The 14,177-nt window shown below is 42.4% G+C and overlaps 1 protein-coding gene across 1 annotated transcript in view; it reads left to right on the forward strand.

The window, feature by feature from the left end:
• Window positions 1–13,602, forward strand: part of LOC102005611 (bcl-2-like protein 13) — a 26,251-nt gene extending 12,649 nt beyond the window's left edge. The window contains 2 exon segments of the mRNA XM_013514366.1: window positions 7,663–7,749; window positions 13,451–13,602. Of these exon segments, the coding sequence (XP_013369820.1) occupies window positions 7,663–7,749; window positions 13,451–13,602 (239 nt within the window).
• The last annotated feature ends 575 nt before the right edge of the window (window positions 13,603–14,177 follow it).

Here is a 14,177-nt window from a genome sequence, read left to right on the forward strand (position 1 = left end):
TGTTGCTTTGCTACCTTCTGCCTGGGAGCCAGCCAAGTATGGACTGAAACCTCCACAAACTGTAAGCTAAATAAACCTTTCCTTCCTTCATTTTGGACGTTGGGTATTTTGTCTCAGCAACGAGAGAAAAGTAACTAAGACAGATAGCAGCGGAAGTGAAAAAACAAATGAAAGAGGGCATAGAAATGAAAATCTCTAAGGTGCAAAAAGAAATGACTATCAAAATAAAAGACATTAACGCAGACACAGATTGAACAAATAGAAGAACTCAGGAAAATGATAGAAGCCATGAATGCCAAACACAGATAAGAAATGAAAGGCTAGGCGCGGTGGCTCATGCCTGTAACCCCAGCACTCAAGAGGCTGAAGCAGGAGGATCATTGCGAGTTTGAGACCAGCCTGGGCTACAAAGTGAGCTCAAGTCCAGCCTGAGCTGCATACCGAGACCCTGTCTCAAAAAGACAAAAAAAAAAAGAAAAGAAAAGAAATGGAGTCAATGAAACAGATCCAAACAGAAATACAGGAGATTAGAAACTCCACTGAAAGTATATGCAGCAGATTGAATGAGGGTAAGCATAGAATATCAGATCTAGAAGACAGGAACATGACTAGTGATCAGGAAAAGAAAGATATCTTAAAAACTGCAAAAGACTATGAAAAATCAATTCAACAGCTACAGGATAAAGCAAAGAAGAGCAACATAAGATTGATTGGGATCAGTGACAAAGCTGTAGGCAGCACAAAAGCCATTAAAAATCTCTTCACAGAAATAATGGCAGAAAACTTCCCAAACATGGATAAAGACTTTGACATACAAATAAATGAAGCACTCCAAATAGCCATGACCAAAAAAAATCTACACCAAGGCATAGAATAATCAAGATTCCAGAAATTTGGGACAAGAATAAAGTATTAAAAGAAAATAGAGAAAAGAAATATATCACTTATAGAGGAAAGCCCATCAGAATCACAGGAGACCTCTCAGAACAAACCCACAAATCAAGGAGAGGTTGGAGTGAGGTATTTGAAGCCATAAACAAAACAATTTTCAACCCAGATTTATGTACCCCACAAAATTATCTTTCAAAATTGACTGAGAAATAAGATACTTCCATAACAAAGAACAACTGAAGAAATTTATGACATCACACCAGCTGTACAGAATACTCTGAAGGACATATTAGAAAGAGATAACAAAGACCACAAACACATGAACACCAATAGAAAGAAGCTGCTAGGCAAGGCAAGCAATTAAACAGAGAAAAATAGGGAACAAACAACAGGAAAGCAACAAGAAAATGAAAAACCAATACATATCAGTTATAACCATCAACCTAAAATGGTCTCAACTCACCAGTCAAAAGAAACAGAGGGGCAAAATGGATCAAGAAGGAAGATCCAACAATACACTGCACACAAGAAACACGTTTAACCCAAAAAGAAATTTATGGATTAAAAGTCAAATGACGGAAAACAATTCTCCATGCCATACGAACCCAGAAAAAAGCAAGGGTAACTATTCTATCTGTAGACAAAGCAAACTTTGAGCCAACACAGATCAAATGAGACAAAGAAGTTTACTACATACTTGAAAGGGAAAACTCCAAGAAGAAGAGATAACAAACATAAATATTTATGCACCAAACACAGGCTGAGCCAACTACGTAAAACAAATATTAACAGACATGCAAAACCATATAAGCACTAATGCAATTGTAGTGGAAGACCTTAATACCTCACTCACAAAAGTAGGTAGATCAACTAGACAAAAAATCAACAAAGAAATATTAGCATTAAACCAAGCCTGTGAACAAATGGACTTGGTAGATGTCTACAGAGTATTCCACCCAAAAACATCAGCATACACATGCTTCTCAGCTGCACATGGGGTGTGTTCAAAAATAGACCATATAGTACCTAACAAAACATGCTTCAATAAATGTAAAGGAATTAAAATCATCTCATGCATACTACCTGACCATAGCACAATAAAACTAGAAATCAATAACAAAGGAAATCACAAAAACTACATTAACCAATGGAAATTAAATAACACTCTTCTGAACAGCCAATAGGTCACAGAGGAAAAAAGACAAAATTAAACAGTATATACAATTAAATGATAATGTCAAAACAACATACCAAAACTTACGGGATACAATGAAAGCACTCCTATGATGGAAATTTATAGCAATGAACTCACATATCAGGAAAACAGAATGAGCTCAAATAAACAACCTAATATTGAACCTCAAACTTCTAGAAAAAGAAGAATAAATCAAACCCAAACCTCATTCAAGGGAGGAAATCATAAAGATACTAGCAAAAATTAATTCAATAGATAACTAAGAAAACAATACAAACAATCAAGGAATTTATAGATTGATTCTTTGAAGGAATAAATAAAATTGATAAAGCATGAGCCAACGTCATCAAAAAGAGGAAAGAAAAACCACAAATTCAGGCAATTAGGAATATAGTGAAGGAATGCGTTAGAACCATTCTATCAGACTGAAGTCTTATGGTAATTAACCTCCGGGAACATGACTGTACAGAGATCACGCATTTTTAAGTTCCTTGGGACTATTGTCACACTTTTAGAGATTACTGACATGGGAAGAATATTTAAAATGTAATTTGCTTCTCCTCTTTTATTGCCCTCATTTTTTTTCTGTGTTTTGATAAGCTTGGGTGGTTTGTGACTCTTGTTTGCAGTCAGTAAAATTCGTTGCTGTCTTAGTGACTGTGCTGGCTAAATGCCTAGGGGAGAATAAATGATCCTCCCAGTGCCTCTTTGAATTAGTCCCAAAGACTTTTACAAAGAGTGACTTCAGAAATAGCCTTCAGTGTTGAGCTCAGTGCATAGCAGAAAAGAGAAAAAAAGGAAAAAAACAAACAGGTGCATTTTGAAATGCTTTTTAAGTATCTCTGATATACTGACGTGATTTCCTCTTGAGAACATCTACTTGTAAGTTCTACACAAAGGCTATGGAAGAGATAAATTAGTTGTGACACTTAAGGAAAATCTCTATAAAATACAGAAACCAGCCTGCAAAGCTTTTGAAAAGCAACTCCACAACCTTATTAGCCAAAAGACTAATAAAAGAAAGGTTAAATTGTAGCTAGTAGATTTAGAAATCAACGGTTATAGCCTCACCTCTGCTTCCAAGAAAATATAGCTGTAAATTTATTTTTCTTTCTTTAAGAAGTATTAGCTTGCTCATCAGGAAAAGCAAGATAATTATGATTCCTTCCAGGTCTTATAAAAACTCCTGTTTTCACACTCAGAAAAGTTCACTGTTTTTTATTCTCTTGTATTCATGTCCTACAAAGAATTAAACAGCCCACTCTAATGCTTTTATAACAGATGAAATCACACAGTAAGATTCACATCAGCTAAGATACCTTTTAATTTTTCATCAATTCCTTATTGCGTGTTCTTAGTATTAGTGATTAAATCCTCATGAATACCTCGCTGATTTATAAGTCTACTTCAAACATTTGCCAAGTCTTAACAGTAGTAGGTTAATGTCTCTATTATTTGAAAGCAGTGAACTTTCCCAGCAGGACGGAAAAAGAATTCTGAGTGTACAGTACTGACATGGTGTGCAACAAGAAAGGTAAGGGTGATTGATGGCAACAATAAACAAGACCCAAAGCTCCATGGAAGGTGACTCACACTTGTAGGTCACAGGTTCAGAACATAAATAGGAAGCAGGCAGAAAGGAGAAGCCCTGACTTCTTTAATGCATACAGCTTTCTTCAAATTTTCTGAGGTCGTACAGTGTCCTTTCCCTCACAATAGCAAATCCTTGCTTGGGATGACTTGATTCCCGCATTCAGAATGGTTTCCTACAGAGGAAGAAATACAAACACACTGATGCCCAGGTGGTCCTATTTGAGCCGTGTTGGGCAGTGGAGAGGGCTGGGGTAGAACAATGAAGACAGAGGTACTGATTGCAGTGGGGCTCTTTGCACCAGTCATGTAATTTCTCATGTAATTTCTACCTAATTCCTTCTTCTATTTTAAGAATGAAGGACTTTCTTATCTACTTCACTTCCTTTTTCAAGGCTCAAGGGAAAAAGTCCCTGTGTGAACACCAAATGAACTACAAAGCACCACATCCTCATTTGCTCACGACGCATATGAACAGCAGTAAACAGAAGCACACCCAAAGGTTCCTTGACCTCTCAGAAAGCTCAGTCATGACTTTTCAGTGTTATTATCTCACCCAAAATGCTTCCAAAATTTTGGAGACACACCCAATTGGCTTCCTCAACTGTCAGCAGGAGTTCTTCCCATCACATTAGTAAATAGGTGTCTCTTCTTCATGGTTGGTTGTGTGGGAGCTACACGCCTTTCTGACCAACCCACCTGGACAGAGCTGAAGGCTACAGAGGAGCTATTGGCTGTATGCACCCAACTGGTCAGTGAAATAAGATGTGAGTTTTCCAGCCAAAGCTTAGCTACTTCTTTTAAAATGCCTATGGTGACTCATTCAGATGAGCTATGCTTAGGCTGTATTATCTGACTGGTATTTACATCCAACTTCATGAACTCTGAAACCTTGTTTTCCTTTGCTATAAAATCAGAGTAACAGTCAGTACCCACAGTGTGTCAAAGACTTGCCGCTCCAAAAGGAGTAAGCAGGTTGGTTCAGCATAAATGTTTCACAGGGTTAAAACACATCCCTTCTACCGTGACTTCCCCTAAGACTTCCTGCTCAGAGCCGCCATCGCTGGTTCACCGCTGTATCTTCAGGACCCGGGAGCTGGCTAGAAATTCAGAAAATATTTGTGCAAAAAACAAGCTTTGAAAGGTTTTACAATAAATAAATATTTCCTGTTAGCTCTAACACCTGTTTGCCACATAGACATGTCCCTGTCATGGTGACTGTGTTAGGCTCATCAGTGTTTGCCATGATCCTTGCTGCAAAGAATTTGCTACAGGTGGGATGCATGCATGCCCTTGATCCTTCCTGTCTCTCCCCCACTGGCTGGAGGCTTTGCAGGTGGATGATGGCCCAGGCCCACAGAACTCACCACAGTGAAGACAGGTTGAGGAGTATGAGTACCGTGAGCAAAACATCCTAATGGGAGACACGAAATAGTGCAGGAAAAAACTTGCTAGCCTCCTTGCTCACCTGTTCTTTGTGCTAGGTTAAATCTGAATCCAGGCAGCCTAAACTGTTAGGAAGTCCTAATCGAGGCTGTAGTTTACCAGCCATGTAGCTCACCAGCCTAAGGAGCAACAACACAATTCTGTGAAAACGGAAATCAAATGAGATTACCCATGAGGAGGCCCCTTGGAGGCTCTTGTCTTTCTTGTGAAACAGAAAAGAGCATCCTGCTAGCAAGAATCGTGGCTATTTCTTTAAGTCGGAGTTTTAGATGCATGCACAAAATAGCCCTTCAGTTCTTTAAAGAAATATAATTTATATGTTAGAAGATAAGCAGCCTGGCTTGTGTATTCCCCATTTTCATGTATATTATCATGCAGAGAATTAACGGTAATGATCAACATGAGTTTGTCTTAATTGACTGAAAAGCAAAGCTCTTAAAGATGGCTAACCCGCCAGCCGGGTACCAATGCCTGAGTTCCAGACTGGTGGAGCTGGAAGGTAGGAAAGAACCCTCTCCTCCCTTGGTTAGGTGCTTCCTGTTCTTCCAAGCCTTCTGTGCTGGCATAGTACAGCCAGAAGACAGAAGTTACATAGTAACTCAATCAGGGAGATATTAATGTAAATAATCATTAAGCTGGCATATGTGAAGAACGATAAGAAAGTGGAAACTGACCTCTAAAGTGCACCACGGGACTGAGAAAGGACCCTCAAAGGGCACACTTGGGGCTGTGGTTTCCATCTCACTGGGAAAAGTGAAGCGTCTTGGAGAACGGCTTGGGCCACACAGCTCACATCTCCAGGGGTGCACAAGGGATGAGTGGGGAGCAGCGGGAAGGCAGCTGCAGGGAGGTCACACACAGACAGGAAGAGGAACATGAGGCGCTTTCTCTTCATTTTATTATGGGGTACAATTTTATTAAAAATAAAGAGTTTTTTTTTAGTTTATCATAATAAAAAGCATGTTGCCATGAATCACCCCAAAGTCCCCCCCACCCCCACTTCAAACACACTCATTCCACTGTCCTGGCCACTTTCTGCAGCAGCTCTGGCGTCCTCTCTCCTGAGGGTCTTTAGTTGCACTGTCTCGGCTGCCTCACCATCCTGAATCCATTCAAAACATCGCCCTTTCATGGTCATTTCTACTTTGAATAGAGCCAGAAGTCACACAGCACCAAATCCAGTGAATAAGGTGGGTGAGGACACAGCATTGTGTTTTTACAAGCTGCCTTTCCATTGGATGGCGCTCAGCATATTTTTTAATCACGCCTCAAAAACACACAAAGGAGGACTCCAGGGCTGCTTCAGAAAATGGGCAGAATGATGAGGTGAGTGCGTTTGGAGTGAGGGGAAGATTTGAAGTGATCTCAAGAAGGATTCACAGCAGTGCCTCTTTAGTCATTTTTTTAAAATTTAAACATTCACCAAATATTTTGATGGTCTCTTAGAAGTTAACACCTATAAAGTGCCTACCACATGTGGGAACTGTTAGACTTTGGACTTGATCCCATGCTCACGGAGGTCACTATATCACCAAAGGGAAAAAAACTTTAAACATACAAAGAATTCAGCACCACCATGGCAACTAAGAGACATACTGGTGTTTGGAAGATGTATTTAATAAAGAGAAACTAAGCAGTCGTGGTAGACAAATAAATATACTTCAAGGAAGTGACATTTAGACTGAGTCTTGATGATTGATGGAAGTTGGTGAAGACATTTTAAAAATTATTTTTGGCTGTTCTATTTCTTTATTCTCATATTTTTCTGATCAGGTACTTTGCACTCTTTAAATTTTATCTGCTTTGGAACAACAAGGTACAATGGTTAACCCTTTCCCTTAAGGCTTGTTTGTGAGGTGCTATCCTTGTGGTGCTGCCCCTTACACAGCACCGTACCCTTTATCTCCTCTCCACTCCTCCTGTTCTGGCAGCGGACTCCACCTTACTGGCCACTAGTGGGCCTATAACTATGAGTGGCCCCATAGCTGTCCTCAACCATCTAATCCAAAAGTGGGCACATCCTCAGGCCAAGTAGCATTCTTCTGATTAGCTGAAGCTGGTTGGTTTCCCCAGAAATAAATCCCTAAGGATATAAACCCAGAGCTCCCTGGGGCTGTAGCTGTATGCTTGTGAGAATAAACAGCTTGCAAGACAGAAGATGCGGCAATGTGCAGAGAAAGAGCGAGGAGATACTAAGATGGAAATAGAAAAAGTAGGAGCAACCCTGAGAACCGGGAGGAGAGGGAAGAAAGTGAGGAAGAACGCAGCACCACAGCCTTGTCTCCACAGGGGCTGCCCAGGGCAGGCCAGCCTGGTCCCCCAGATCGGGTCTTCTGAGTATGTGAATATCCGTCATCAATTCGGCAAAGGCCCTTGTTGACTGTATCAACATTTTCTTATTTCATTTCCTACCAGCTCATAGTAGGAATGGAATAAATACTTGTGAAATGCATGCTTCTAACGGTAGAGATTTTAAAACAGAACACAGGAAATACAGGGCTTTGTCTTCTGTTCTCTAACCTGCTTTATTTGTGCAACAGTGGACGAGCCCTCAACCCAGCACTGTCTGCACAGCATGAGGAAAACTCAACAGGCCCCGGCTCAGAAGCAGCAGGCGCATCAAGCCTGTAGGCTTTAACTCAATTTTCCAGGAGGAGATATATTTGAACCCACGTTTATTTAATAAATGTCCTATCATAATATTTCTTCTGGAAGCCTTCTTCCTGCTTCTGTGTTCTTGCATGGACTGATGTACTAGCAAACTCCCTTTGCCCTTCTCCCTGCTGGATGAATCAGCAACTTTCGGGCCATCATGTGGGGGTCAGAAGAAAGAACAGAAAAAGCCACCGTTTCCCACCCCTCACAGGCAGCGAGCACAGCTTCCCTGCTTGCTGTGATCAAAGGCCATTACAGATGAAAAGCTGCCTATGCAAACATGGAGGAGGAGGAGGACAAACAGCAGCATGTCTCTCATTACATGGTTAGAAACAGGTGCAAGGTGTAAGTGAAACCAATAAAAAGGAGCCTGTTAGCAACAAAATCGCTATGGTCTACTTTTAAATGAGAGAGAAGTCACCTGTCAGCAGTATTTCTTACTAGTGTACGACACAAAGAATCTTATTACAACACAAAACACTATCAAAGACATAGGAAAATAGACCTATTTTCATGGCAATAGACGTTTGCATGTGGAATTACCTAATTTTGTACAAAATGAGCTAGAGAGAAAAAACATGAAATTACTTCTAAGTCCTATTGTCTGCAATGCCACCACTAAACTGACACTATAGACCCTGCATAGGTAGGCGTGCTTTCTATCCATTGCTTGCTTGTATACAACCACCCGTTGTGTTGGGAAAGTCACACTGCCTCAAATCGGGAAGTTCGCCTTGCCCTCGGACAGGTTGATCCTCTTAGTCACACAGCTGCTTCCTCTCTCTACAGGCTGGGTCTTGTCTGTTGCCCCAAAGCTCACCTGCTGGAAGCTTGGTCCCAGGGTGATATCAATGTTAGGGTGGTGACATTCAAGAAATGGGGCCTAGGGAAGGTAACTAGGCCATCGGGGACCCACACGCAGGAACAGATAATGCTTTGCGTGGAGAGTTGACTGGATTTTGCAGAAGTAAGTTCATTTCCCAGGAAGGGGTTGTACAGAGAGTGAGCCTGGCCTTCCAGCCTCAGGCTTCCTGTCTTGCCAGGCATAAGAGGCCCTCACCAGAACAGATCGGATTCAAGCCAAGCACATGAACCTCCAGAACAGGGAGCTAATAGAACTCTTTTCTATATAAATGCCCAGTGTTGGGTGTTCTGTTATAGCAACAGAAAATGGACAAATACATTTTTTATACAATACAGACAGTAAGACTTACCCATTTGACTGATGAAGAAATGAGGGACAACCAGATTAATGACTTGCACAAGGTAATCAAGAGGGCTAGAATCTGGAGCATAGGTCTTTCGTCTATTCTGGGATTGCTTCAAGGATATTTTAAATAACTGCTGTTGTTTTACCTCTGAATATATAAATAACTTAGGAAAACTGTTTCTACATTTTGTTGGAAGTGTTTTTAGAATAATGACATTAATTTTTAACACATGATACAGCCTTATTATAAATAACACAGGCATATGTTAAACTATAATAACAAATTTGGCCCATAGTTCCCACCAATTGAGATGAATATAATAGACATCTTCTGTGCATATGTACAGAAATAGATTAAACAGGAAAACTGTTTTTTGTTCTGTCAGCATGTTAGCCAGAGGCCCAAGACCAACAACAAAATTCTATACTGTTCTAATACAGAACAACATTCTAGATTATTCTAATAATAGAAATGCTTCCTGATGCTTGCTCTGAGGGTTTCTAGCTTCAACCTGTGAATTATTTTTCTAATGTTGTTATTTTCTTAAACTCTGAGAGATCTTTAAAAAGAAACTATTAGTGGTTAGGTGTGGTGGTCTATGCCTATAATCCCAGCATTCTAGAAAACTGAGGCAGGAGGGTCACAAGTTGGAGTCTCCAGCCTGTCCAACTTAGTGATTTAGTGAGATACTGTCTTGAAATTATTTGCAGGGGGGGGTGCTTCTTTGACACAAGGTTTTGCTATGTAGCCCAGGCTGGCCTTGAACACACATCAATCCTCCTGCTTCAGCCTCCCGAGTACTGGGATCACAAGTGTGCACCACCATACCTGGTGGTATTGCAAAAATTTTTTTTAAAATGTTTTAAAGGCTTGAGATACAGTACAGTGTGAAGGCCTGCACTCAACCCCCAGTACTGTGAAACAAACCAAATAGAAAACATTCATTTTACATTGATTTTTCTCATGTACCAATTTCATATTTGGTTCTTTCATTCCAGAATTGTTTTCCTATTAATCCATGAAGATCTCTTCTGCTTGGCTGAAATATCTAGTTCAGAAACATTAAGTTTAGCCATGCTTTATAGTTTTATCATTTTCCCTTTTTTACCTATAATAATCTCCAAAACTGTTTCACACCCTGCACCTCCCACTCTTTTGTGTCTGTGGAATCGCCTGATTCCTTTCCTGCACACCGGCCATCCAGATGCACCGCGGACAGTCCATTCTTGGTGCCTCCCCTCACAGAATGATGTTATTTTGGTAGAACACTTCTGTCTCACCTCCCCCATCTCCCGCATCATCTTGTTCTGTTAATGTATCAGAGCTCCTGTCATGCCAAGTTCATATTTGATTTAAATTCTTTTATAGCAAAAGGTGATCACAGGCCATGTCTTTCTGACTCCTGAGTTGTGTGTTTGGTTCAGTCTCAGTTTTCATGTTTCTTTTTGTGTTCTGTTTCCTCTTTCTCATTTTTTTGTTTTACTGTAGATGTTTTACATAATTGTCCTACAGTTTCTTGAAAATCCTTCCAATGTGAATGCTGAGTGCTCTGACGGACGTTGTTTCCTCTGATCTCAGGGCAGGGATTCTCTGCGTGCTCTTCTCACACCTGGCTGCAGTTTGAGAGTGGAGGATGGGTCTGGCCAGCCATCAGCTTGGGTTCCACGCAGGTTTTGTAAGAATGCCTCAGTGATGTTCTCTTCTGGCGCTTTGTTAACCCTCTGTACCTTCGCCTGACTGACCAGGAGGCGAGATCGCCTACTCGTGGACGACATCTCGGGCCTTCGATTGTCATTGCTGTTTCAAGCACAGCTTTGGCCCCTACACTACGTCAGACTCAGTCAGTGCTAGTGTTCACTTTTTCCTTTTGCTCCAGCACTGACTGAGTCTGATGCAGTGCAGGTGCCAAACTTGTGCTTGAAACGGCAATGATAAGTAATAAAAGTTATTGGTGTAGACCTTGGAGGCACAGATTAATATCTGCATGTGACCTCTAAGACAACAAAAAGATGCTCCCTTATCAACTATGTTGATGTCTGTGAATTGTTTTTATTTCCTCAACCTACAGCTTTGGGAGGTGTCTTTGAGCCTCTGCCAAAGGCGTAGGAACCAGGAGGGGCCAAGACTGTGGGCTGATCACCCCCAGAGCCATGTCTGGCCTGAGCACTTGCAGGGTAGAGGATGGCACACGTGACACTGGTTTTGCCTCATGCTTGTGGGAAGCGGGTTGGCACCACGGAGTGTGACTGGCATCTCTTCATTCTTATTAAGCCAATGCGGGGGTGTTGTCAAGCAGTGTAGCACTTTCCAGGTTGAACGTCACCATTCATGAAGCAGGGTACATGCCTGGTGTGCAAAACTGGAGTGTCCAGGAAGCAGGTGGACACACGGTGTCTACCCTTTAATCAGAAATGTGATTTTCACATAATAGTGCCCCACTGTCAGTAAGTAAGGTATTTCTTGGCAGTTAAGTACAACCTGTTGTACTCTGTTTATGCTAAAACTTCATCAAATGTCAGGATAAGCCCTAAATTCCTTGTCAAAAGATTGCTCCACATGTTAAGCTTTAGGTCTGTAACCCTTCTTCTTTGATGCTTTTAATAGGGTATTGCATTTTGTGATTGATCCAACTAAGCAGCTGCGGAATGGGGGTATTTTGCAGCAGAGATTCTCCTAGGTGCAGCAATTTGGGAAGAAGTTCATGCTGACTTCTCCCAAAGAATGTGACATGATTTTGTATTTTGTAAGTCGGCCAAAGTTAGTGACTTCCTTTGATGCATAACTCAAAGAAGCAAGAAGAAAGCTAAGGTTCTCAAGACGTACTGCACAAAGGATTTGGGTTTCTGGTCCCCATGATCTGAATTTTTGTTTCGCAGTTCAAAGATCCAATTACAAGGTGTGGCATTTTGTTTTCTAACTTGGTCTTGAGGTTTCTTTCATGCGTGACTGTAAACTCCAGCTGCACCCTGACAGGGCTCTGAGGACTTGATCGTGGCTGTTTACAGTGCACCTCTCAGGGGATACTTCTTAATCCTGAAAGACAGCCTAAGGCCCAAATGCCTGACCATGACCAGGTGGCGGCTCACCAGAGACACATTTATACCAACAGACACCTGCGTGGCTCTCGGCCAACCTATGTTCAGTTTAATCCTCCCAAGACAGCCACTCTGTGGGACAGCTCTGGTCAGGAAAGAAGGCAGGGTGAGGTGTGTCAGGCACTGAGACACCGAGGAGACAGCGCAACATGGCACAGGAGATGACAGTGCAGTTTAGGACGTCCAAGCCCAGAGAGGTGGGGGCAGAACACCCCATTGGGCCAACAAGAAGAGCGAACCATCAAGGACATGCATGTTCAACTTCTGAGTGAGGAGCATGAGAGAGAGAGGTGTGTGAGATTCAGACTTGCCTGGGGTGCGGGATGTGACCCTAGCTGATTTCATGCGGGAAGCTCTATTTGGTGGGTTTTAATCGAGCTGTCCTAAGACCCTTGGAGTCTTGCTCGCTGAGTGGTGGCTGCTGCAGTATCTGCATGCGGTCTGTGCAAGTGCGTGGACCAGTCAGATAGGTTCTGCCTGCTCTCCTGTAAGGGGGTGGTCACCAGGAGCTGGTTGCATAAGGTGGAAGTCACATTAAGGCACTGGGATGAGGGACAAAACTAGAAATTGCGTCAAGGGTGACTAAGCCCATTCCTGGTGTGATGAAGTTAAATTTACACTCAAAATGATGTCAAGGCACACAAAATTACAAGAAATCACTGTGTAGGGTTAAAATGTAAATGCTCTGGACAAAGAACCCATTAGAATCCTGGAGTGTTCAAGTGAATGACCATGTAGACAGCTGTCAATCTCAGCACCCTGCATCTACACTTTCTTCTCCTGGGAATGAATCCTGATTTTCCAAAGGGAAGCTAACTTCTGCCCAGTTTGCTGTCTAGACTTCCTGAGGGGACATATGGTCTGATCTTAATTTAAATGCATTCTAAATACAATCAGCATAGCACCACAGCTGGCCACATTCGGTGCTTGGCTCTTGAGGAGCAGAGATGTTCCTACTTGGGTTTATCTGACTACCTGATCCTTCTATGAGGGCTGAATCCAGACCAGCACCGCCAGAGCTGCTAAGAGTAACTTCTCTTCCAGGACCCATAGGAACTGGGAGCAGAGGAATACTTGGAGTGGAGAGGTGGAAATGGGACCAACATAAGAAGTCAGGATGCAAAACATGGAATCTCAAACAAGGGGCTGCAACTGGAGTGTGGGGTAGATTAAACAGGCACCAAAAGAGGGCTTTTGTCCAAGGCTGGCCTTTGTCTTCTTTCACGTGCATTATGTTTAGATAATCACCTTATTTTAAATGCAAACGCCAAGTATCCTTATATTATATACAGGGCACACAGATCATAAAACATCTGTCGATCTGAAATACACGTTCATTGTAAATCTGTCTGCTCTTGTGCTGCCAGGTACTATACCCTTAAACCTCACACCCAACATGACAGGGATGGCAGAACACGAAGGTCTGGGGATCGAAAGTCTCCTGGAAAGCATCTGTACAGCGATATTCCTAGAAAGTATCCCTGAGGCCCCCGCGGGGACTTGTGACTCAGTGAATTAGCTATTTCCAGGCAAAATTCAGGAGGAACTAAAAGCCGTTAATCCTGCTCCTTGCCAGCTCAGGTCTGCTTCCACGTCTGTCAGAAGCAAACCAGGGAGGTAGTAAACTTGCCTTCCTAGGCGGTAAGCAGCAGGCTGCTACTGGCAGAATCCCAGCTCTGCTGAATTCCCTCATGGTTAAATGCTTTTTAATGACCAGAGGCACAAAGGATGTCAGCTATTGAAGAGCCGCTCCTCTTCAGAATGCAGCTGCCAGGGACCGTGAAGTGGCAGCCCCTGAGCAGGTATCCCAGCAACAGCACCAGCCGCGGACTAATTCCAGGCCCGCAGGGCTTGAGGCCCTTTCTCTCCGTTCTCTCCATTCTGACACTTTTTTCCACAGCTCTCTTTACACAGTCCTCCGACGAGGGCCGTATCTCTCTACCCCTTGAGTTCTTTGTGTCCTGCCTCCTCTCCAGAGGACCTTCTCAGAAAGACTTTGATCAGGATTCGCATCCTTGGTGCAAGCACTTCTGTTGTACTGATTGTACAATGGCTCCCGCCTGTGTTCGGTCCTTTGGAACGGTCCGTCTTTCT

This window comes from Chinchilla lanigera, unplaced genomic scaffold, assembly GCF_000276665.1.
Source record: "Chinchilla lanigera isolate Chin_1 unplaced genomic scaffold, ChiLan1.0 scaffold00022, whole genome shotgun sequence".
In the NCBI taxonomy this organism is placed as follows: domain Eukaryota; kingdom Metazoa; phylum Chordata; class Mammalia; order Rodentia; family Chinchillidae; genus Chinchilla; species Chinchilla lanigera.